Source organism: Bubalus kerabau, chromosome 15 (genome assembly GCF_029407905.1).
Source record: "Bubalus kerabau isolate K-KA32 ecotype Philippines breed swamp buffalo chromosome 15, PCC_UOA_SB_1v2, whole genome shotgun sequence".
NCBI lineage: Eukaryota > Metazoa > Chordata > Mammalia > Artiodactyla > Bovidae > Bubalus > Bubalus kerabau.
In genome coordinates, this window is record NC_073638.1 from 49,928,185 (window position 1) to 49,955,944 (window position 27,760).

At 37.7% G+C, this 27,760-nt stretch overlaps 1 protein-coding gene across 1 annotated transcript; it reads left to right on the forward strand.

The window, feature by feature from the left end:
* Positions 1–5,571: 5,571 nt before the first annotated feature.
* LOC129628647 (olfactory receptor 52P1-like) lies at positions 5,572–6,525 on the forward strand. Its single transcript, XM_055548123.1, has one exon. It carries the CDS (start codon positions 5,572–5,574, stop codon positions 6,523–6,525), a length of 954 nt encoding a protein of 317 aa, XP_055404098.1.
* Positions 6,526–27,760: the final 21,235 nt, after the last annotated feature.

A 27,760-nucleotide genomic window follows, 5' to 3' on the forward strand; every position in this document is an offset into this window, starting at 1 on the left:
TTGGCTACAAAGAATATAATCAATCTGATTTCAGTATTGACCATCTGGTGATGTCCTTGTGTAGAGTCTTCTCTTATTTTGTTGGAAGAGGGTGTTTGCTATGACCAGTGGGTTCTCTTGGCAAAACTCTATTAGCCTTTGCCCTGCTTCATTCTGTACTCTGAGGCCAAATTTGCCTCTTATTCCAGGTGTTTCTGGGAATAAGGTGTTTCTTCCTCCTTTTGCATTCCAGTCACCTAAAATGAAATGGACATCTTTTTTGGGTGTTAGTTCTGGAAGGTCTTGTAGGTCTTCTTAGAACTATTCAACTCTGCTTCTTCAATAATTACTTGTTGGGGCATAGGCTTGGATTACCGTGATATTGAATGGTTTGCCTAGGAAATGAACAGAGATCTTTCTGTCGTTTTTGAGATTGAATCCAAATACTGCACATCTGACTCTTTTGTTGACTATAATGGCTACTCTATTTCTTCTAAGGGATTCTTGCCCACGGTAGTAAACATAATGTTCATCTGAGTTAAATTCACCCATTCCAGTCCATTTTAGTTCGCTGATTCCTAAAATGTTGACACTCACTCTTGCCATCTCCTGTTTGACCACTTTCACTTTGCCTTGATTCATGAACCTAGCATTCCAGGTTCCTATGCAATATTGCTCTTTACAGCATTGGGCTTTGCTTCTATCACCAGTCAGCCACAACTGAGTGTTGTTTTTGCTTCGGCTCTGTCTCTTTATTCTTTCTGGAGTTGTTTATCCACTGATCTCCAGTAGTATATTGGGCAACTACCAACCACAGGAGTTCATCTTTCAGTGTCCTATCTTTTTCAAATGCATAAAAATATTAAATCACTATGTTGTATACTTGAAACCATAACCAAGTAGGAACCTATAGGGTCTTCCAAGGACAGAGCCCATCCTGTCCTCCACCTGTCTTTTGTTTCTAGAAAAACGTTAGCTTCACAGGTCTTTCTCTAGTTACAAAGAATAAATTTCATGAGAGAAAATGCAGAAAGAAAGGAAAACTATGAAGCAAGACAAGATAATAATAGTTTAGCCACTAAACAAAGTCAAGGACCTTTCACTTCCTCCTCAACGGCTATCGATAATATCGTGAGCCATGTCCTTTGAGCTGTTTTGCAGATACTGAAACCACCACTAGGAAGAATAAGTTAACTATATGCTGATCACAAGCACAAAGATCCCAGACTCTTTGAAATCAGGTTGATGATGTTGACTCTGGATTAACACACCACCAACCAATTACATTGAGATCTCTGCCTATCCACACCACATTGGTTCTACCCTCTTACAACTCAGATGCAAAATGATCATACAAGGGCAAAAGAGCAGTGGCACCAGAGTTCTAGGAAGAACCCCACTTGTTCCTGGAAAACTAAGACGTATACCAACACCCTCCTCCATTCACCTTGATCTTAAAGTCTTGCCTTAATCATCCTCTGGGCTTCCCTGATAGCTCAGTTGGTAAAGAATCAGCCTGGCATGCAGGAGACCTCAGTTCGATTCCTGAGTTGGGAAGATATGCTGGAGAAGGGATACACTATCTACTCCAGTATTCTTGGACCTCCTTTGTGACTCAGCTGGTAAAAAATCTGCCTGCAATGTGGGAGACCTGGGATCAATTCCTGGGTTGGGGAGATCCCCTGGAAAAGCAAAAGGCTACCCACTCCAGTATTCTGGCCGGGAGAATTCCATGGATTGTATAGTTTATGGGATTACAAAGAGTCGGACACAACTGAGTGACTTTCACTTTCACTTCACTTTCAATCATCCCCTAGGTGCCAATTTGATTTGTGAACTAAGTTCCTGCTTCTCCATTCTCTGGCAGTTGAATAAAACTTGTGCTGCTTCAATCTCAGCTTAGGTTTAATTTTGACTATGCAAACCTGGAAGTGGAAAAGAACCTTCCTTGCCTAAACAGGTGGCCTCAGCTGGGCTAAGGCCCAAATAAGGGTCCATATGACCTAATTCATTAACAAAACTAGTATAATATTGTGTGTTAATCGTAATTCATTTAAAAAAAAATACTACATTCTGCAATGGAGAAACACATAAGAGCTATCAATACAAGCTCTGGGGAGTTTAGAATATTAACATAGCTATTTCAGAAGCATGGGGCTTCCCAGGTGGCCCTAGTGGTAAAGAGCCCACCCACCAGTGCAGGAGACATGGTTCCATCCCTGCGTTGGGATGGAATGAAAACTCACTCTAGTATTTTTGCCTGGAGAATCCCCTGGACAGAGGAGCCTGGTGGACTATAGTCCATATGGTTGCAAAGTGTCAGACACAACTGAAGTGACGTAGTACACACACATTCCAGAAGCACGTTGTTATTGCATTGTGTTTATTCTTGGCCCAGTCCTCTTTCAACTTTATGTCTCCTAAGGGATCCATCAGCCTCTCAAACAGAGGGGCCTCCTGAGCATTGGAATAGCCCATTAAAAAGTAGCCATAACTATCAAATTAACCACAGAGTCCTCACTGTTCCAGTGGTAACCACTGTCATATTTTTAAACCATTCCCACATATGCATATTGGCCTACATGCTACAATGCAAGACTATCATTTGAGGATTTGCAGAGAACAGCAGTTATCTTTTGTTATCATCTATGATATATCATGGGCTGTGAGATAGAATTCAAGATAAAGCAGGTGAAAGTAAAGCAGGAAAGGAGGATTTATAAATTTATAAATGATGTTACACATTTATAAGAAACAACTGAGTGATGTCAGTAATGTGATTTGGTAGTAGAAAAGAGGAACCAAATAAAATTGCATATATAAATATATGCATACTGTATCACTATTGTTTATGGAAGAGCGTAACTGTCTTTGGAAATTTCTGCTACAGGGAAGTTTCTGGTTATGTAACTCATAACCAGAAACAATTTTGAAAGCACATATTCTAAGAAGACAGTTGAAATAAATGAAGGGTAGTTAATGACTGTGAATAAACAAACCATCTCTGGTGAGTCAGAAGCCTTGAGAGCAAGATAATAGTCTGTGAAATTCTTAAGAGACTGTAAAGGATGTAGAGAAACATTACATCAACCATTCCTCAGAATCTACTGAGAGTTTACTGAGATTGTGCACATTTCTTGGATATGCATAGTCTGATGGAGGAGATTCACTTGAAAATAAATGCACATAAAGCGTAAGGTAAGAGATCTAATAGAAATAGAGACTTAATAGCTGCGTGACTGAGGTACTAGAGATAAACAGAGGAGGCAAGGATAATTCTGGTAATTCCTAATTTAATGGCTGGGTGGCTATTGTTGTCAGCAAAATAAGATACATTACATAGAAGAGGAGGGGAAAACTTATTGAATTAAGTTTGGAGTATCTTTGTGTGTAATTATTAAAATACCTTAATATAAAGTTTATAATGCATTCAACAAAGACTGTTTAGAAAATACAATGGCATTCCAAAAGAGTCAGCTATACTGGAGTGGCAGATTTCAGCCAAGGTCAATGCTGACTGACTGAGAAACAGGCAAAATATCAAAGCCCAGAGTGTCAGAAGGAATTAGATACTTATATGGTTTAGAAGCAGATGGAATGAACGTGACAGCAGAATGTTAGAGAGGTCTTGAGCAGATATTCTGACTACCTAAGCAGATTGTCTGCTGAGGCTAATATAAAGAATGACTTTATTGAAACCAGTGAATTTCTCCAAAATTTCTTTCAACATAAGCATGAGAGAAGACAGAAGAACTTCTAGGTGGGAAGGGTGACTGTACAAGCAGACTATGATTTAGGGGTAGTTCTCCATAATTTCCTCATCTGTGTGCCACGTTCTAGGGCTCTGACAGGAAGCCTCTGTTGTTTAAAGCAAGGGGAAGTCACTTTTTCTTGGTATTGATTAGACATGCTATCATCTTATAAGTAAATTTATTGGAAACTAAAAGACTGTTTTTCCAATATTATTTTATATTTATCAAGATAAATTATTCTCGTTTGTAATGTGATTTTTTCTAGCTAAAAGGTATGGGTTTATTTCAAAGTGGGTTAACCTCTTGTATGTTTGATTCTCCCAGAGGTAGGTGTAAGAATGGAACCTGGCAAAATTTCCAAGAAGAAAACAATCATTTAAGGATTTTCAAAGAGCAGAAGTTTAATAATACTTGAAAACCTTTCATACTTGAATGTTCACTATTGTAGATTTTATCTTATTTTTTTTTTCCTCTGTCTAGGTTATAGACTTTGTAACTTATGTAGTAATTTCCAAAATTCTAGGATTCTAAATTGTAGCTAAAGTTAAGTTTTGAATTTTTTGCAAATATTTATGACTGATTTTACATTTTCAATTTCTTACAATAATACACTTCAAATGCTTACTCACATAGGTTGAGTGTATCATATGTTTAATAGAGGAAGACACATAACCAGGCAAGTTTTTTTTTTTTTTTCATACAGGTATTATGAAAACAACTATACAAGGAATCATTTCCATTAGGTATATTTCTCAATATATATTGACTTTCATGTAAATAGAATTCAGGATCAGAAAGCAAGATATTGGGAACAATTATATACTAAAAAGCATGTTAAGAAAAGTGGGGTGCATATTCCAGAATTACAGTACTAGGTAGAAACTGGATCTTAGGAAGGATAGGGCCGAGTTATCATAACTAACGAAGGTGGTCAGAGCAGGAGTCATCAGAAACTACTTTTGCTGCTAAGACCAAAAAAGCTGAATTGTATTTCCCTTGCTCTTCCCTCTCATCAGGAAGGATGGATGCCAGAGTCAGAGGTAGGGCTGCCTTCAGCAGGGATTGTTGGCATTCCAGAAACAAGGCTGAGTTTAGCAACATTTGTGTGCTTATTTGCAGCACGTATAGATCATTTGATAGCATAAAGAAATAAAGTATCCATTTTTTCCCCTTTTTATATGGTTGTGATATGCTGTCCATCTTCAGATCTTCTTAAGGAGTTAATCTAAAATAGGAAAAATTTGTCTTTGGTTGATGATTAAGCCCTTATTTTCCTTATTTTCATAAGCTTTGTTTTTATGCTTTAGAGTTAGGTCTTATTCTATTATGTGCTCTATGGATAAGAGTATTATTAAAATAATGATTGCATTTTGAAATCCCTGTTAATTTTTGTGTGTGTTTATGTATGTGTATTCATACTTGATCTCAATTTTCTTAAAAAGACTTGACTTACTTCTTTTCTAAAACTGTTTATATCAGAATCCAACATTGCCTTTTGCACAATGATGCAGTTATTATGTTGCTAACTGATCCTCTAACAAGAAATACATGCTACAGGGAGAATTGGAAAAAAAAAATGGAAAACTCAGGAAAAAATATCTGAAATAAACTTAATCTTTTCATTTGCAGGTGAAGATTCCAGGACTAAGAATGGGGACGTGGTTAACCTGATGATTGACAGAGGTTTAGAAGAAGAGTCAGCCCTTCAAGCAGGTCATTTGCAGTGTGCCTGGATTCCACACATATAGGGCCTTCAGAAAAAGTATCTCATCCTACTTTCTGCACAGAGGGATTTGACCAGCTACTTTCTGTCTAAGCACGCAACCTATTGACTTTTAACATGGCAGACAATGCTACTCATCACTACATTTCATCTTTCTTCTTGGTTGGTATTCCTGGGTTGGAAGATTTTCACTGCTGGATCGGCATTCCTGTCTGCCTCCTGTTTTCCCTGACCCTGCTGGGGAACAGCATAATCATCATTACCATCAAACTAGAGCCAAGCCTCCACCAGCCTATGTATTTCTTCCTTGGCATGCTGGCAATGAATGATATGGCCCTTGGCTCTTCCACAGCCCCCAAGATGCTTGGCATCTTTTGGTTGGATGCACATTGGATTGACTTTGATATCTGCCTAGCACAGTTGTATTTCATCCACACATTTTGCATAACTGAGTCAGCCCTCTTAGTTGCCATGGCCTTTGATCGCTATGTAGCTATTTGCATCCCACTACATTATACAACCCTCCTGACAACAACAATGGTCATTAAAATGGGTCTAGCTAGTGTGGTCCGAGCTATCTTCCTGGTTTTGCCATGTCCCTTTCTCATTAGAAGACTACCATATTATACCAAATATGTCATCAATCATGCCTATTGTGAGCACATGGCTGTGGTGAAATTGGCTAGTGCAAACACCCATGTTAACAGAACATATGGAATCTCTGTGGCCCTTTCAGTGATGGTATTGGACCTTGGGCTCATAGCCACATCCTATCTCAAAATCCTCCAGGCGGTCTTCCGGCTCTCCTCTCAGCATGCCCGCTCAAAAGCACTGGGCACCTGTGCTGCCCATGTGTGCACTATCCTTGTCTCCTACACACCTGCACTCTTTAGCTTTCTAACTCACCGCATTGGCAAGAAGGTGCCTCCAAGCATCCATATCATTTTTGCAAGTTTGTACCTTCTGGTGCCGCCCACAGTCAATCCCGTTGTATATGGTATCAAGACCAAGCAGATTCGTGACCGAGTGATTGGTCTCTTTTTCCCAAACAAAAAAATTTCTGAAAACTAAGATATTTAAAAACAAACCCATGGTGGTAGAATCTGTTTCATGAAGTCATAGTACATTAATATCAGTTACAACCTTGTCCCCAACATATTTTTTGATTCATCTATGGTTTTAATCGGGGATATTTGATGCTGTACATTTATTTTTTCTCTATTTTCAATTTTTATGCTTTCTTTCTTTTAGAACTAAAAGTGTGTTTCTTCACATTCACAAATATTAAATTATTGAAATACTTAGCATAAATAAATGTTAGCAACAATTGTTATTTGTTGTTAATATTACTTCACCTTCTATATTTATTCATAATATTTAATAATATCCACTGATGTGAAATGACTAGGTTAGTTATTGTAACAATTTAAAACTTCTCAACATACTGGACATTGCCATTCTTGAAAACATTTTTTTCCATTTTTAATTGTTACATACTTTGTTTAAAAACTGTAGAGTAAAAATAATTTTCAAGTGTCTTTTTACTTATTATTTTAGTAGCAATGATGAATCAGCATGCCAAAAATGAAGCACATTTCTCTCAATGTTTTATATTTATTCCAATACATTTGCTCTTCTTTTAGGTATCATGGTAGATTTTTCAGTCTCCTTATGCCTGATCAATATTATAATATTTTGTCAACCTCCTAGGCAAGAGTCACTTCTATTTTACTAAGGAAATGTCCAATCAGAGTAACCTGGTATCATGATTATGGATTCTAACACTTGAAATACTTAAACACTTTCACTTCACACTTGTGAAAGTCCTATTTATCCATGTTCAGTTCCCTTTTCTTTGGCTTCAGAGAATATCAATTTTTCAGTCACATTCATCCAGTGCTGTTTGCAAACAATTTGCTTCCTAATTAGGAACATTAATTTTACTATGCATGCAACACAGAGGGTCCTACTTAAGACCCATCTATAAATGCTCTGTGCAAAATATCCTTTTACTTTTAGGATTGTTTTATGGAATTAATGGTCATTGAATTGGAAATTGTTGATTCTTGACAAAGATTGATATATATTTTTCAAATACTTATTGGCCAAAGTATGTTTTCAAATGAATGAGCTTCCTAGCCTCTGACTTTTTTTTTCTGCTGTAGCCGTCTTACCTATTTATAACTGTATTTGTATCGCATTAACTTTTGTATGAATTACACTGCAAATAGCTTGATTCCTTACAATAATGTAAGTCTTCCTTTTTTTTTTTTTTTCAATGAGTATACGCTGAGTGGCTCTTATGTTGCTTCTGTTACTAATGACTGGCTGTGTTTCATTTTTGACTGTATAAATTCTGAGTTTCATCATTGATTAAACAGAGGAAATAGTTTTTATACTTTATAGTGTCAGAGCAAGGATTAAATTAAATGATGACTGAAACACAGTTATCACAGTAATAAATAATCTTCTTCCATATTATCATGAATAGTGCCAAGATAGGTACTGAAATTTGGAAGATCTGTTAGAAAAGATGTTTTTCCAAATACCAATAGAATTCTGAAATAGATAGCTCTACAAAGATATCCTCTTAGTTATTTAGCATTCTCCAAAATGGACATTTCACACTTATTCACCCACCCAAACCATCCTAAAAAATTTATAGTCTCAATAAGTAACACATCAAGTCACTTAAGTCAGTGGGAGAATCAGTTAATGTCATAAAGCATTTATTAAGTGTCAAATATTTGTCCAAATATATGAGAAACAAAGTAGTAAAAAATGAACTTATTTTTATTTTAAAAAATCAGCATATATCCCAGATAATAAAAAAAAAAAGATAAATTCAAAGTAACAGTTTAAAAAATGTTCAGGTAATAATGGAATACCAAAACTACCACGAGGAGACAATTTTCTAAGGTATATTGGAGGAGATGCTAGGAAAAGGATGACTTGAATCTTGAAAAGTAATGATAACATATCCAGGTAGTAAGGGTGTCAAAGGTTTTCCAAGAGGCAACATCACAATGGAGGTGAATAGACACTGCATGAAAAATAAAAATACATCCAGAAGAAAGTCATGGCATACTAAAAAAGGAGAATAAAACTTAAAGAAAAAAACATAATTAGAAAAGCAGGAGGAGCATCCAATAAGAAAATATCTAATTTGGGGCACTGTGATGGTCATAGTTCACCATGAGAAATAAAGAGTTGTACAATGGGAATGGTGAAAGGGCCATACAATCTTGTATGCAATGAATGACCTTGTCTCCAGGTGATAAATCTAGCCAAAAATCGGAATTTATTTAATTAAACTCTACATTATACTTTGCACTTATAGAGCCTAATACTACTTTTGACCTACTTCACAGAATATGACTTTGTCAGGTTCATGGGGCAATCTGTAGCACACAGGCTAAATCCATCTTGCTGCCTCTTTTTCTAAATTAAAAAAATTTATTGGATCACCATCATATCCATTGATCAATGTATTGTTGACGGAAGCTTTGACACTATAGGGGCAAAGTTGAATAACTAGGACAGAGATCATACAAAAAGTTTAAAATATTCACTGTCAATCTCTTTATATAAAAAGTTTGCTAATCTATAATTTAGAGCAACAATTCACTACATCATAATGTGTTAGTTGAAATTCCCCAGTGACTCAGGGGTAAAGAATCTGCCTGCCAATGCAGGTGATGCAGGTTTGATTCCTGGGTCGAGAAGATACCCTGGAGAAGGAAATGGCTACCCAGTCCAGTATCCTTGCCTGGAAAATTCCATGGACAGAAAAGTCTTTTGGGCAACAGTCCTCAGGGTCTCGTAAGAGTCAGACATGACTTTGTGACCTAAAGACAACAAGTTTTTGATCAGATATAGGTCTGTTTTTTCATTCATTGCTTCCTATATACACACATTCATGTGTGTAATTTAATTTAGTTTAGTTCTAGGAACAACAACAGATTTCAATGACCAAAATGTGCATATATAATACAGAAAAAAACAGTATCCTTTGAGACATTAATAGATTTTCCTTTTTAATAATAGTTATCAGTTCAGTTCATTCACTCACTCGTGTCCGACTCCTTGCAACCCCAAGGACTACAGCACACCAGGCCTCACTATCCATCACAAACTCCCCGAGTTTACCCAAACTCATATCCATTGAGTCGGTGATGCCATCCAACCATCTCATCCTCTGTCGTCCCCTTCTCCTCCTGCCTTTAATCTTTGTCAGCATCAGGGTCTTTTCAAATGAGTCAGCTCTTCCCATCAGAAGGCCAAAGTATCGGAGTTTCAGCTTCAGCATCAGTCTTCCAATGAATATTCAGGACTGATTTCCTTTAGGATGGACTGGTTGGATCTCCTTGCAGTCCAAGGGACTCTCAAGAGTCTTCACCAACATCACAGTTCAAAAGCATCAATTCTTTGGTGCTCAGCTTTCTCTATTGTACAACTCTCACATCCATACAAGACTACTGGAAAAACGATAGCTTTGACTGACCTTTGCTGGCAAAGTAATGTCTCTACTTTTTAATATGCTGTCTAATTGGTCATAACTTTCCTTCCAAGGAGCAAGATCTTTAAATTTTTTGGCTGCAGTCACCATCTGCAGTTATTTTGGAACCCCCAAAAGTAAAGTCTGTCAATGTTTCCACTGTTTCCCAATCTATTTACCATGAAGTGATAGGACCATGATCTGGTTCTCTGGATGTTGAGCTTTCAGCCAACATTTTCACTCTCCTCTTTCACTTTCATCAAGATGCTCTTTAGTTCTTCACTTTCTGCCATAAGAGTGGCATCATCTGCATATCTGAGGTTACTGATATTTCTCCCAGCAATCTTGAAACCAGCTTGCTATTCATCCAGCCCAGCGTTTCTCATGATGTACTCTGCATATAAGTTAAATAAGCAGGGTAACAATATATAGCCTTGACATACTCCCTTCCTGATTTGGAACCAGTCTGCTGTTCCATGTTCAATTCTAACTGCTGCTTCCTGACCTGCGCACAGATTTCTCTCTGGTATTCTCAACTTTTTCAGAATTTTCCAGAGTTTGTTGTGGTCCACACAGTCAAAGTCTTTGGCATAGTCAATAAGCAGAAATAGATGTTTTTTTTTCTGGAACTCTCTTGCTTTTTTGATGATCCAATGGATGTTGGCAATTTGATCTCTGATTCCTTTGCCTTTTCTAAAACCAGCTTGAACATCTGGAAGTGCATGCTTCATGTACTGTTGAAGCCTGGCTTGGATAATTTTGAGCATTATTTTACTAGTGTGTGAGATGAGTGCAGTTGTGTGGTAGTTTGAGCATTCTTTGGCATTGAATGAATTGAATGCAATTGAATGGAATGAATTGAATGCAATTGAATGGAATGAATTGAATGCAATTGAATGACTTGAGCATTCTTAGGGATTGGAATAAAAACTGACCTTTTCCAATCCTGTGGCCACTGCTGAGTTTTCCAAATTTGCTGGCATATTGACTGCAGCATTTTCACAGTATCCTCTTTTAGGATTTGAAATAGCTCAACTGGAATTCCATCACCGCCACTAGCTTTGTTCCTACTGATGCTTCCTAAGGCCCACTTGACTTGACATTCCAGGATGTCTGGCTCCAGATCACACCATCGTGGTTATCTGGGTCATGAAAATCTTTTTTGTATAGTTCTTCTGTGTATTCTTGCCACCTCTTCTTAGTGTCTTCTGCTTCTGTTAGGTCCATACCATTACTGTCCTTTATTGAGCCCATCTTTGCATGAACTGTTCCCTTGGCATCTCTTATTTTCTTGAAGAGATCTCTAGTCTTTTCCATTCAATTGCTTTCCTCTATTTATTTCCATTGATCGCTGTGGAAGGCTTTCTTTTCTCTCCTTGCTATTCTTTGGAATTCTGCATTTAAATGGGTATATCTTTCCTTTTCTCTTTTTCTTTTCACTTCTCTTCTTTTCACAGCTGTTTGTAAGACCTCCTCAGACAACCATTTTGCCTTTTTGCATTTTTTTTTCTCCTTGGGGATGGTCTTGATCCCTGCCTCCTGTCCAATGTCATGAACCTCTGTCCATAGTTCTATATAAGAATAAATATATGTGATAATCCATCTAGATACTTAAGTCTGTATAACTCTAGTAACAGAAACAGATAAAACTTTAACAGAAAAGACCAATTAGATTAATATCTGTCATGAATATAGATACATAAATCTTCAACCGTTAACAAATAAAATCTGATAATATATTAAAAATATTAAATTACATCCAAGTGAGTAAGATTGTGTGCAAGATTGGTTCAATATTTCAAAATCAATGAATGTTACCCATCACATCATCAAGCTAAATCATATGATTATATGAATTGATGCAGTAAAAACTATTTGTGTGTTAGGGAGGGATAAAAATCCAACAGCCAGGAGGAAAACAAGATGGCAGAGGAGAAAGTGGACATGGAGTACATCTCTCTCTATGGATGCATCATGAATACACCTTCAGACACAGAAATGCATGCAGAACACCAGCTGAGAGTGGACAGGAGTATCTAACCAGCAGAAAAGAATATACAGAAACACCCAAAACTCGGTAGGACCAAGTAACTAGGGGAAAAAATTAGGCATATTAGTAGGACTGGAAGTGCCCTCAGCGGGTGGGGGAACTGACGCAGGGGTCCAATCCCCACATTGGGGCAAAAGTCTGAGTCAGAGGAGAAACATTTTAAGGTCAGAGTGAGACAGCTGATCTGTGTCAGCCTAAATGGAATGAGAATCAGACAGTCCTTGTACAGCCATACATAGTTCAGACAGGGACGCTGGTCCCCTGGAAGGTGCAGCGGCTAGGGGCTGGAGCTTAAGGATTGCTCCACAATCCCAAGGCGAGGGCTGCTATCTGTGGAGAGATGGATCAAGGGGATGTGAGGGAGGAGATTGTGGTGGGAAATGCCTGTGGAGGAAAGCTGGGCAGCCATGGAAACAAGGAGATATTGCTGAGTCACGCGTAGGGGGTGGAGCCATCACCATAGCCTCTCTCCCCACATGCCAGCACCTGCAGCTGAACAATAGAGAGCTGACCCATGAAACACCTGGCGCACTGAACGACAGAGTAGGACCCCACTCAAGGTGCCCCTTTAAGTGCCTGATGCGCTGATCTACAGAGTAGCACCCCAGCCAGGGGGGCCCCTATATGTGCCTGACACACTGAACAACAGAGATGGACCCCAGGCAAGGGAGTCCTCAAAGTGCCTGAACAGGTGGAGCTATGGAAAAAGACTGGCCAAAGAGGCTTTCTGATCACCAGCTACAAGAGGCTCAATAAAAGACTCTGATAGGGCCATAACTTCTGGGGTGGAGGGAGTCCATGTCCCTGCACACTGTGTTCCACCAGGGTCCCCACAAGCCAAGCACGCTCAAATCTCACAGGGGCAGAGCTGCAACAGGCAGCTCATGTCCAGATCTTTACAACCCTGTGGCCTGCCAGACTTCTCTGTCAGAAAGGGGGGTTCCTCAGGCAAGAACACTGGATTATATTGGTCAATACTGGTTGCCATACCCTTCTAGAGCACTATGTTTCCTAGTGCCTTAGCTGCCAACTCTGCTGAGAACCCGGTGCTATCAGAACCCTTCCAACCCAAGCAGCTGCACCATCCCCACACCTGGCCCTCACAGAACCAAACCCAAGTGCTCAAGGAAGCCTCAGGAGCAATCCCCAGGGGACGACCCACATGCAGAGGTGGAAATAAAACCACAGTTGAAACCCAGGGGCATTGTGGATAAGGAAGAAGACCCAAAACCTTCCCACCAGCTGTACAAGCTGCAGATTAAATCCACATGATCAACTAAGCAGACTATTTTTCTATGGAATATATCAAAGGACACTGAGAGCTCCCACAAAAGAAAACACACTAGTTCTGATAGCTGAGGACATTGGAGGTGAGAAGACAAAGGAGTAGGACCAGATTAGAATCTGATCTGCCCCTACAGCAGGTCCAGAGATCAGCACAGTGTTGGAGGGCATCCTAGGGAAGTAAGGTAGACTATGACTCCCAGAGAAGGAAAAGACTCTGGCAGCAGTGACTCAAGAAAATATGTATTATTCTTATGTTTTAACTTGTTCTGTAGATTCTTTTGGATTTTTTTTCTGTACAACCCCCCCCCCCAATTGTAATTGGCACTATGAAATCTAATTAAGCTTTTGAGCCTTTTTTTTGTTCCTCAGTCACATTTTTTATTGTTGTTATAAACCTCTGCCTCTACATTGGTCTTTTGCAGCTCTATGGAGTTTTCCTTTTTTTTTTTTTTTTCTCTCTCTCTCTACTTTTAATTTTAGTTTTCAATTTTTAAATTTATTATCTATTTTCTACATTTATTCCTTTGTTTGCTTTTCCTATTATTCTTTTCCCCTTGCAGGTAATCTTTAATGTATGTAAATCTTATATACCTCTATTTAACATTGCATATCCTTTCTTTCTTTGCTTTCTTCTCAACATATTTGTTAGTTTTATTTTCATAGCTTTATTCCCCAATTGGCACCTTGCTTTACTTTTGTTTTCCAGTTTGTGCTTTAGTTAGTTTTGTTCTTACCTGGTAGATATAATTTTTGGTTTCTTTTCTTCACTAGGTCAATCTATTGTAGTTTATTTTTGTTGGAATGTTTTGATTTTGCTTATGGGTGTATATGTATATGCAAATATTCAGCCACACATTTTATTGTTGCTAAAACCCTCTGCCTCTACATTGGGCTTTTGCAGTTCTGTAGAATTTTCCTTTTTTCTTATTTTTTTCTTTGATATTTTTTAATTTTTTAAACCAATTACATTTTCTTCTACATTTATTCCTTTGTTTGCCTTTCCTACTCTTCTTTTCCCCTTGCAGTTAATCTTTAATGTACATAAACTTCTTCATCTACCTCTATTTAACTTTACATATCTTTTCTTTTTTTCTTTCCTTTCCTTTCAACATATGTGTTAGTTTTGTTTTCATTGCTTTATTCCCCACTTGGCACCTTGCTTTAGTTTGGTTTTCCAGTTTGTTCATTAGTTAGTTTTGTTCTTGAAAGTGAAAGTGAAGTCGCTCAGTCGTGTCCGACTCTTTGCGACCCCATGGACTGTAGCCTACCAGTCTCCTCTGTCCATGGGATTTTCCAGGCAATAGTACTGGAGTGGATTGCCATTTCCTTCTCCAGGGGATCTTCCCGACCCAGGGATCGAACCCAGGTCTCCCACATTGTAGACAGGAGCTTTACCGTCTGAGCCACCAGGGAAGTGGTAAATAAAATTTTTTCTTTCCCTTGTGCCCCAGGTCAATATATTTTACTTTATTTTTGTTGGACTGTTTTGACTCTGCTCATGGGTGTATATGTATATGTGTATATTCCATTATTTTAACTATTATTTGCCTGATTTTGTAACTGCCATTTGCCTGGGTTTCGTCTTTGGTTTCTCATTTTGGGGTATTTGTTTTAATCTCACTTATTGACATAACAAACTACTTGTGGAATCTTCGTTCCTGACCAAGGATCAAGCCCTGAGCCTTTGGAGAGGGAGCCCTGACTCCAAAATCCTAAACAACTAATGTCAGGGAGTATCAGGTAGTAAGAACTCACACAAAGGAAACCACTTTAATACAAGTGGTTTGGGCATCACCCAACCACCAATAGTACACTGTGTAGGACATCTCATCTAAACAAACAAAACAAAAATACCAACCCAATCATCAGCAGACAGGATTACCACTTCACTTAGCCTTGTCCATCATAGGAAAAACAAACAAACAAATAAACAAACAAACAAACATATAACTCAGCACAAATTTCACCCCATTAGAAGCTTATGCAAACAACTGGACCAAACTTGAGAGGGCAGAGGAAATAGGCAAACTACCTCAAAAAGAATTCAGAATAACGATAGTAAAGATGATCAAAAACCTTGAAAACAAAATGGAGAAAATACAAGAATCAATTAACAAAGACATAGAAGAATTAAAGAATAAGCATAGAGAGACAAACACAATTACTAAAATTAAAAATACTCTAGAAGGAATTAATAGCAGAATACCTGAAGCAGAAGAACGAATCAGTGACTTGGAAGATAAAATGGTGGAAATGGATTCTGAAGAGCAAAATAAAGCAAAAAGAATGAAAAGAACTGAGAACGGCCTCAGAGACTGCTGGGACAATACCAAATGTATCAACATTCAAATTATAGGGGTCCCAGAAGAAGAAAAGAGAAAGGGTATGGGAAAATTTTTGAAGAGATTGTAATTGAAAATTTCCCTAACATGGAAAAAGAAATAGCCAATCAAGTCCAAGAGGCGCAAAGAGCCCCATACAGAATAAAGCCAAGGAGAAACATGCCAAGACACATACTAATCAAACTAACAAAGACTAAATTCAAAGAAAGAATATTAAAAGCAGCAAGGGAGAAGCAACAAGTAACATACAAGGGACACCTCATATTCTTAAGAGCTAATCATTCAGCAGAAACTCTGTAGGCCAGAAGGGAATGGCAGGATATATTTTAAGTACTGAAATGGAAAAATCTACAACCAAGATTACTGTACCCGGCAAAGATCTCCTTCAGAATTAAGGGAGAAATAAAAAGGTTTTCAGACAAGAAAAAGTTAAAAGAATTCAGTGCCACCAAACCAGCTTTACAACAAATGTTCAAGGGACTTATATAGTCAAGAAATGCAAGAGAAGAAAAAAAAAAAAATCTACAAAATCAACCCCAAATAATTAAGAAAATGGCAATAGGAACATCAGCTCAGTACATATATATCAATAATTACTTTAAACGTAAATGGACTAAATGCTCCAACCAAAAGACACAGACTGGCTGAATGGATACAAAAAAAAAAAAACCCATAAATATGTTGTCTACAAGAAACCCAATTCGGACCTAAAGACACATATAGGCTGCAAGTGCTGCTGTTGCTGCTGCTGCTAAGTCGCTTCAGTCGAGTCTGACTCTGTGCGACCCCATAGATGGCAGCCCACCAGGCTACCCCGTCCCTGGGATTCTCCAGGCAAGAACACTGGAGTGGGTTGCCATTTCCTTCTCCAATGCATGAAAGTGAAAAGTAAAAGTGAAGTTGTTCAGTCGTGTCTGACTCTTAGTGACCCCATGGACTGCAGCCTACCAGGCTCCTCCATCCATGGGATTTTCCAGGCAAGAGTACTGGAGTGGGGTGCCATTGCCTTCTCTGAGACCGCAAGTGAGAGCTTGGGAAAATATATTCCATGAAAATGGGAAGCAAAAGAAAGCTCGAGTACCAATCCTCATATCAGACAAAATAAACATTAAAACAAAGATTACAGGAGGTAAGGAAGGACACTACATAATGATCAAGGGATCAATCCAAGACGAAGACATAACAATTTTAAGTATCTATGCACCCAACATAGAAGCACCTCAATACATAAGACAAACACTAACAGACATAAAAGGAGAAATGGACAGTAACACAGTAATAGTAGGAGACTTTAACACCCCACACATACCAATGGACAGATCATCAAAACAGAAAATTAATAAGGAAACACAAGTCTCAAATGAGCCATTAGATGATTTGGATCTCTTTGATGTCTTCAGGACATTCCATCCAAATGCAGAAGAATACACCTTCTTCTCAAGTGCACATGGAACATTCTCCAGGATAGACCACATCTTGGATCACAAATCAAGCCTCAGTGAATTTAAGAACATGGAAATCATATCAAGCATCTTCTCCAGCCACAACACTATGAGACTAGATATCAATTAAAATAAAGAAAATAAAAACTGTAAGAAACACAAACACATGGAGATTAGAAAACATGTTTCTAAATAACAGGTTACTGAAGAAATCAAAGGGAAAGCAAAAAAATTCTAGAAACAAATGACAGTGAAAACACAACTCAAACCCTATGGTATGCAGCAAAAGCAGTTCTAAGAGGGAAGTTTATAGCAATACAATCCTACCTCAAGAAGCAAGAAAAACATCGAATAGACAACCTAACTTTACACCTAAAACAGCTAGAAAAAGAGGAACAAAAAAACCCCAAAGTTAGTGGAAGGAAAGAAATCATAAAGATCCTATCAGAAATAAATGAAAAAGAAATCAAATAAACAAGAGTAAAGACTAATAAAACTAAAAGCTGGTTCTTTGAGAAGATGAACAAAATTGACAAACCTTTAGTCAGACTTATCAAGGAAAAAAGAGAGAATAATCATATCAACAAGAATAGGATTGAAAAAGGAGAGGTTACAACAGACAATGCAGAAATACAAAGGAGTATAAGAGACTATTATGAACAATTATATAGCAAAAAAAATGGATAACCTGGAAGAAATGGACAGATTCTTAGAAAAGTTCAATATTTCAACAACCCAATTACAAGCACTGAAATTGAAGCTGTCATCAAAATCTCCCAAAAAACAAAAGCCCAAGACCAGATGGCTTCACAGGAGAATTCTAGCAAACATTTAAAGAAAAGCTAATGCCTATCCTTCTAAAACTCTTTCAAAAAATTTCAGAGGAAGGAACACTTCCAAACTCATTCTATGAGGCCACCATCACCCTGAAAACAAAACCAGACAAAGACAACACACACACAAAGACAACTACAGGCCAATATCACTGATGAACATAGATGCAAAAATCCTCAACAAAATGTCAGCAAACAGAATTCAGCAGCACATCAAAAAGCTCATATACCATGATCAAATTGAGTTTATTTTTTGGATGCAAGGATTCTTCAATATACACAAATCAATCAATGTGATACACCATATTAACAAATGGAAAGATAAAAACAATATGATCATCTTAATTGATGTGGAAAAAGCCTCTGACAAAATCCAGCACCCATTTATGATTAAAACTCTTCAAAAAATGGGCATGGAAGGAGCATACCTCAACATACTAAAGGGCATGTATGATAAACCTACAACAAACCTTATTCTCAATGGTGAAAAACTGAAAGCATTCACCCTAAGATCAGGAACAAGACAAGGATGCACTCTTTCCCCACTATTATTCAACATAGTTCTGGAAGTCTTAGCTACAGAAATCAGAAAAGAAAAAGTAATAAAAGAATCCAGATTGTAAAAGAAGTAAAGCTCTCACTGTTTGCAGATGACATGATACTGTACATGGAAAACCCTAAAAATAGTATCAGAATATTACTAGAGCTAATCAGTGAATTCATCAAAGGTGAAGGATACAAAATCAATACACAGAAATCACTTGCATTTCTATATACTAACAGTGAAAAATCAGAAAGAAAAATTCGGGAATCAATCCCATTCACCATTGCAAAAAAAAAAAGGGTTAAATACCTAGGAATAATCTTACCTAAGGAGACAAAAGAACAGTACACAGTAAAGTATAAGACACTAATCAAAGAAATCAAAGATAACATAAACAGATGGAGAGATATTCCATGTTCCTGAGTAGGAAGAATCAGTATTGTGAAAATGACTAAACTACCAAATACAATCCAAAAATTCAATGTGATTCCTTTCAAATTACCAATGAAATTTTTCACAGAATTAGAGGAAAAGTTTCACAACTCATATGGAAACACAAAAGACCCCAAATAGCCAAAGCAGTCTTGAGAAAGAAGAATGGAGCTGGAGGATTCAACCTTCCTGACTTCAGATTATACTACAAAGCTACATCATCAACACAATATGGTATTGGCACAAAAACAGAAACATAGACCAATAGAACAAGATAGAAAGCCCAGAAATAAACCCACGAACCTATGGGTACCTTATTTTTGACAAAGGAGGCAAAAATATGCAATGGGGCAAAGAAAGCCTCTTCGATAAATGGTGCTGGGAAAACTGGACAGCTACATGTAAAAGAATGAATCAGAATACTTCCTAACACCATATACAAAGATAAATTCAAATGGATTAAAGACCTAATTGAAGACCAGAAACTAAAAATCTCTTACTGGAAAACATAAGCAGAACACTCAATGACATAAATCAAAGAAAGATCTTCTATGGCCCACCTCCTAGAGTAATGGAAATAGAAACAAAAGTAAAAAACTGGGACTTATTTAAACTTAAAAGCTTTTGCACAGCAAAGGAAACTATAATCAAGGTGAAAAGACAACCCTTGGAATGGGAGAAAATAATAGCAACTGAAACAACTTGACAAAGGATTCATTTCCAAAATATATAAGCAGCTCATACAAGTCAAAACCAGAAAAACAAATAATCCAATCAAAGAGTGGGAAAAAGACCTAAACAGACATTTCTCCTAAGAACACATATAGATGCCTAACAAATGCATGAAAAGATGCTTAACATCGCTCATTATTAGAGAAATACAAATCAAAACTACAATGAGATATCACCTCACACCGGTCAGAATGGCCATCATCAAAAAGTCTACAAACAATAAATGCTGGAGATGGTGTGGATAAAAGGTAAGGCTCTTGCACTGTTGCTGGGAATGTAAATTGATACAGCCACTATGAAAGACAGTATGGAGATTCCTTAAAAAACTGGGAATAAAACCACCGTATGACCCAACAATACCACTCCTAGGCATATACCTTGAGGAAACCAAAATTGAAAAAAACACGTGTATACCTTTGTTCATTTCAGCACTATCTATAATAGCTAGACCATGGAACTAACCTATATGTCCATCAACAGATGAATGGATAAAGAAGTTGTGGTCAGTCAGTTCAGTTGTTCCGTCGTGTCTGACTCTTTGAGACCCCAAGGACTGCAGCATGCCAGGCATCCCTGTCCATCATCAAATCCCAGAGCCTACTCAGACTCATGTCCGTCAGGTCAGTGATGCCATCCACCACCTCATCGTCTGTCGTGCCCTTCTCCTTCTGCCTTCAATCTCTCCCAGCATGAGGGTCTTTGCTAATGAGTCAGTTCTTTGCATCAGGTGGCCAAAATATTGGAGTTTCAGCTTCAGCATGAGTCTTCCAATGGCTATTTAGGACTGATTTCCTTTAGGATGGATTCGTTGGATCTCCTTGCAGTCTAAGGTACTCTCAAGAGTCTTCTCCAACATCACAGTTCAAAAGTATCAATTCTTCAATGCTCAGCTTTCCTTATACTCCAATTCCCACATACATATATGGCTACTGGCAAAACCATAGCTTTGACTAGATGGAGCTTTGCTGATAAAGTAATGTCCCTGCTTTTTAATATGCTATCTAGGTTGGTCATAGCTTTTCTTACAAGAAGCAAGTGTCTTTTAATTTCATGGCTGCAGTCACCATCTGCAGTGATTTAGGAGCACCCAAAAATAAAGTCTGTCACCGTTTCTATTGTTTCCATCTCTTTGCCATGAAGTGATGGGACCAGATGCCATGATCTTAGTTTTCTGAATGTTGAGTTTTAAGCCAACTTTTTCACTCTCCCTTTTCACTTTCATCAAGAGGCTCTTTAGTTCTTCACTTTCTGCCATAAGGGTGGTGTCGTCTGCATATCTGAGGTTATTGATATTTCTCCCAGCAATCTTGATTCCAGCTTGTGCTTCATCTAGCCCAGCATCTCTCACGATGTACTTTGCATATAATTTAAATAAACAGGGTAAGCTTACAGCCTTGGCATACTCCTTTCCCGATTTGGAACCAGTCTGTTGTTCCATATCAAGTTTTCATTATTGCTTCTTGACCTGCATACAGATTTCTCAGGAGGCAGGTTTGGTGGTCTGGTATTTGCATCTCCTTCTCCAGAGGATCTTCTTGACCCAAGGATCAAACTCTCACTTCTCCTGCATTGAAAGGCAGATTCTTTACCACTGAGCCCCCAAGAAAGTCCACATTTACACTCACTTACATTAATATATTATAAATAAATGTAATTGAACATATAAAAGCAGTGTTATTCTGTATTTAAGGTTCTCAAAAATACTGAATATTTATGCTCTATAGATTTAAGAATAGGACTTTTATAGTCCAATCCCGATTATTTTTGCATATAGCATCCTATTTACTTAAATGCATTTGTGTGTACTAAAGTCGCTTCCATCGTATTGGACTCCTTGTGACCTTAAGGACTGTAGCTTTCCAGGCTTCTCTATCCATAGGATTCTCCAGGCAAGATGCTGGAGTGAGTTGCCAAGCCCTCCTCCAGGGAATTTTCCTGACCCAGGGGTCAAACCTGCAACTCTTATGACTCCTGCATTGGCAAGTTCTTTACCACTAGCACCACCTGGGAAGCCTAAATTTACCTAAATGGCATCTTACAAAAAGAAGAGTTAAATCATAAATACCAAAAAGTATACATTATGTACTTCTTGTTGAACCTAGAGCTGAACTGAAAGAATTGTGTGAAGTGTGTGGATATGATAGTAAATACACTAAAAGACACATGTCTCAAGTGCAACATGGACATCCATGAATCTACTTTTTCTGTTAAATGGATATAGGTTAGGAAACATTCTTCGTATTATTTTTTTCCCAAAGTCAGTATGCAACTTAATGGTGCTATTTTTTCAACCCAAATTATTTATCTAACTTAAGCGGCATTCCTCTATTTCATTAATAAAAACTTAATTTCCCTTAGACTTAAAATTCTAACAAAATATCCACTATATCATTGTTTCTTTTCCTTTTGACCTCATACTGAACTACCATAAAGTAAAATATGAAAAAATACAATTTGTTAAATTTCCCTCATTAAAACCATGCAATTTACAGTTAAGGAATGTCATCACAAACCACTAAGTAACAACTTGGTAAAGAACTGTTAATGCTATAATCAGTACCTCTCTCAGAGTGTCCTCATGATATCATGCTGACCACTGTAGAAAAGATAACTTTAGGACATTTTTCAGTTCATTATTGTATTCAGATAGAATTTTGCATAACGGAAAATGATGTTAAAAAAAAGAAATTTGTAATAAATTTAGATAAAGTAGCATTAAAAACATTAACGATATAAGAATAAAAGTAAGGATGTCAAATGAGATTAATTTAGTATAATCTAGAATTTGCAAGGTGCTGTCTTCCTAAAGTCATCTGAGAAAGACACAATTGGATAGTTTGGGGCAATTTCAGCACTGTAAAGCTTAGCCCTATAGGATTTGTGATATCACTTAAAGATACTGTCAGGTTTGGGAAATTAGAGTTGTAAAGACTTTGCATCACACTCTACTGGTGTGCAACATCAATAGGACTCATGGTCAGAGAAGTAGGGAGTTTCAGTGGGTTCTACAGTATTGGAAAAATATAGATTAGTGAAATCCTTTCCTACTTTCAAAGCAATTTAATTCTAGCTGGATAAAAATGATATCCACATAAACAAAGTTTATGACATTAACTCTGTAATTATAAAAACATAGCTCATGTGATAAAGTCAAGATCACTGGAATGGAATTTGACAAACCTATAGATCCAGAGGTTTTACCTGCCTCCTGTGAAACCTGTATGCAGGCCAAGAAGCAACAGTTAGAACTGGACACAGAACAATGGACTGGTTAAAAATCAGGAAAGGAGTACGTCAAGGCTATAGGTTGTCACCTTGTTCATTTAACTTACATGCAGAGTACATCCTACAAAATGCTGGGCTAGATGAAGCACAAGCTGGAATCAAGATTGCCAGGAGAAATATCAATAACCTCAGATATGCAGAGGACACCACCCTTATGGCAGAAAGCGAGGAAGAACTATAGAGCCTCTTGATGAAAGTGAAAGAGGAGAGTGAAAAAGTTGGCTTAAAGCTCCACATTCAGAAAACTAAGATCATGGCATCTGGTCCCATCGCTTCATAGGAAATAGATGGAGAAACAGTGGAAACAGTGTCAGACTTTATTTTGGGGGGCTCCAAATTCACTGCAGATGGTGATTGCAGATATGAAATTAAAAGACGCTTACTCCTTGGAAGGAAAGTTATGACCAAACTAGATAGCATATTGAAAAGCAGAGACATTACTTTGCCAACAAAGGTCCATCTAGTCAAGGCTATGGTTTTTCCAGTAGTCATGCATGGATGTGAGAGTTGGACCATAAGGAAGGCTGAGTGCCAAAGTATTGATGCTTTTGAACTGTGATGTTGGAGAAGACTCTCGAGAGTCCCTTGGATTGCAAGGAGATCAAACCAGTCAATCCTAAAAGAAATCAATCCTGAGTATTCATTAGAAGGACTGATACTGAGGCTGATGCTCCAATACTTTGGCCACCTAATTTGGAGAGCCAGCTCTTTAGAAAAGACCCTGATACTGGGAAAGATTGAAGGCAGGAGGAGAAGGGGACAGCAGAGGATGAGATGGTTGGATGGCATCACTGACTCAATGGACATGAGTTTGAGCAAGCTCCGGGAGTTGGTGATGGACATGGTATCCTGACATGCTGCAGTCCATGGGGTTGCAAACAGTTGATATGACTGAGTGACTGAACATCAACAAAATAGATCCATAGAATCAAAAGTTCTATCTTGTTATGTAGCTTAGAATTTGCTTGTGACCTTTTGGGCTTATTTATACTGGAAATTCACTGCGCAAAGGCCATTGCAGAAGACAAAATATTAGAAAACACAATCACACACAAGCATGTTGACACATGGATCAGTTTTACTCACCTTACATAAATTACATCTACATTCATTTTGATAAATTATATCAACACACATTGTAAACTTTCAGGTTCACTGATGGATATCTTTAACAAATCCCAAACTACAGATAATCATTCAACTTTTCTCCTTTTAGATATTTGTAACTTCCACCCCACAGTGAGAAAAAGACCTCCCATTAATCTCAGTTTTCAGGTTCATCAAATCTAACACGGACTAAATATTTTTTAGGCTGCTGTAAAGATGCAATTAGATGCTGAGGGGAATTTCATTATTATGTTTATTCAATAAATTGTACTCTGCTTATACCAGTATCAGAACTATATTAGGAGTAGAAGATAAGAAGATGAACTAGACAAGCTTTTTTTTTCCCCCCTAGATCTTACTTTTAATTGTCCAATAGATATCTGTACTGGGTGAGTGAAAGTCGCTCAGTCATGTCTGATTCTTTGTGACCCCATGGACTATACAGTCCATGGAATTCTCCAGGCCAGAATACTGGAATGGATAGTTGTCCCCTTCTCCAGTGGATCTTTCCAACACATGCATTGAACCCAGGTCTCCCACATTGCAGGTGGATTATTTCCCAGCTGAGCCACCAGAGAGTTGCCAGGGAATACTAGGGAGCTCTATTACCTTAAATAAATATTAACGTATATGGATTTTATGGCATGTGTTTTTCCACCAGATTATCCTTCAAAATTGCTTCTTTCAGTGAACATCAAACCAAATAAATAAAAACAGTAAGAGTCATTAAGAATTTATTGTGCCACATTATGACAAAAAGTGATAAAGCTAAATTATTAGACATCCTGTATAATTCACCAGGGGCTTCACTGGTGGCTCAGATGACAAAGAATCTGCCAGCAATACAGGAGACCCAGATTCAATCCTTGGGGTCAGGAAGATACCCTGGAGTAGGGAATGGCTACCCACTCCAGTATTCTTGCTGGAGAATCCCATGGACAGAGGAGCCTGGCAAGCTATAGTCTATGGGGTCGCAAAGAGTTGGACGTGACTGATCAACTAAGTGCTGCTACTGCTGCTGCTAAGTCGCTTCAGTCATGTCTGACTCTGTGTGACCCCATGGACTAAGCACACCCACACATAATTCCCTAAACTACAGATGCATTTCAATATAATATGGTTTGAACTGCACAGATCACTGTGGATTACAAAACAACTCTGACCCCAAAAGGAAACCTCAGTTAAGGAATCTTGAGAAAGAAGATACCAAAAAAAGTCTGAGCCTAATGTTATAGAATGAAGACTATTTTATCAACTCAGGAATCAGGGTCAGGGTCTCCAGGTAGAGGATATATCACAATTAATGAGAGTGAAAATAATAGAAATAGATACATCTCTTAAGTATAAAAATGTCCTAAGAGCAAAAAAGTCCAATTGGAAAAATTCCGACTTTTGGCACTATGCATATTATTGGTCATCTTTTGGAATTAAAGGACAATGAAGTGTTAATGGTGAAGACCACACATAATTTTGTAAGATAGACAACCATAACTCCATTAAAAACAAATTTAGTCCCAAACTTGAACACATAAATATAATGAAAATGTTACTTTTAGCCCTGGTAGAGTATGAGATTATACTTCACAAACTACATGGAATGTTAAGATTTCAGGATCATAACAAAGAATATGAAGTGAATATATGTTAATCAGAAGGTAGAATGTAGAATAAGGGAGAGGATCCAAATTCACATCTCTAAATATTCCATGTGCTGGCCTTGGCCACCAGTTGGCTGTTTCTTTAGGCCATACTCACTACTCTTCCTTTATAGTTGCTTTTATCAACTTACATCTGATCTTTACTATTTAAAATTTCTATAAGTTTCTATAAGAACCACTGTTCACCAATCCACAAAAACATTTACAGTAAAAGCAATTTTAAGTTAACAAATGCTAATGCAAGTTCAAATGTGTGAATCCAACTGCAGTAATTATTTTGAAAATTAGATTCATGGAAACATAAAAATAATAAAACCATGAGCATAATTTAAAAATATATATAGCTTCACTTGCAGAACTTATTTTCCTTTTCAGCTATAGTAATAAAACACATTATTTAAAACTTTATTTTACTTATTTGTAAGACCATAACATAAAACAAGGAAGTACATTGCTAATCATTCCACACTGACTTTAGTTACTATCAATTCAAATTTTTCCATTTGAGTTTAATATATAAGAACTCCACTATATATGCCCCTGTAATAAGCTGTGTGATTTTTTTTCAGGAAATAAGAAAATATTACTACCATTTGATGCATATAGTAAAACCCTCATTCCCCACTTAATGATTAATTCATGATCATTCAGTAAGGAACTTTAGGATAATGAAGTGTTTCAATAAATGATATAGGAAAAGGACAAATTTATTTTCATATATACTAGAATTATAATATATTATACTGAATTTCTTTTGCAGTCCCCAAAATGACACTTGATATATTTTAACATAGGCTAAAATACTATAATTTAATTTTGCTTTTAAGAAACACCTGTCACCAACAGTCAATTGAGCTTAATTTTTGTACTTTATATCATGTGTAGATTCAGTTCAGTTCAGTTCAATTCAATCGCTCGGTCGTGTCTGACTCTTTGTGACCCCATGAATCGCAGCACGCCAGGCCTCCCTGTCCATCACCAACTCCCGGAGTGCACTCAGACTCACACCCATTGAGTCGGTGATGCCATCCAGCTATCTCATCCTCTGTCATCCCCTTCTCCTCTTGCCCCCAATCCCTCCCAGCATCAGAGTCTTTTCCAATGAGTCAACTCTTCGCATGAGGTGGCCAAAGTACTGGAGTTTCAGCTTTAGTATCATTCCTTCCAAAGAAATCCCAGGGCTGATCTCCTTCAGAATAGACTGGTTGGATCTCCTTGCAGTCCAAGGGACTCTCAAGAGTCTTCTCCAACACCACAGTTCAAAAGCATCAATTCTTCAGTGCTCAGTCTTCTTCACCGTCCAATTCTCACATCCATACATGACCACAGGAAAAACCACAGCCTTGACTAGACGGACCTTTGTTGGCAAAGTAATGTCTCTGCTTTTCAACATGCTATCTAGGTTGGTCATAACTTTCCTTCCAAGGAGTAAGCGTCTTTTGATTTCATGGCTGCAGTCACCATCTGCAGTGGTTTTGGAGCCCCCCAAAATAAAGTCTGGCACTGTTTCCACTGTTTCCCCATCTATTTCCCATGAAGTGATGGGACTGGATGCCATGATCTTCGTTTTCTGAATGTTGAGCTTTAAGCCAACTTTTTCACTCTCCTCTTTCACTTTCATCAAGAGGCTTTTTAGTTCCTCTTCACTTTCTGCCATAAGGGTGGTGTCATCTGCAAATCTGAATTTATTGATATTTCTCCCGGCAATCTTGATTCCAGCTTGTGTTTCTTCCAGTCCAGCGTTTCTCATGAGGTACTCTGCATATAAGTTAAATAAACAGGGTGATAATATACAGCCTTGATGTACTCCTTTTCCTATTTGGAACCAGTCTGTTGTTCCATGTCCAGTTCTAACTGTTGCTTCCTGACCTGCATACAGATTTCTCAGATTAGATGTGACTAATTCTGTGTGTTTCAACAAACTTTGTATCCAAAACAAGCTAAGATGTTTAAATAGGAGTCAAAGACTTATTGTCTTGAATGCAAAACCAGAACATTGCTCTTCAGCACACAATGAATCTGAGAAAGCACAAACTCTCAAGAACGTTTTCTCAGTACTTGTTTCTGCTATGGTTTGAAATAAGATAAATGAGAAC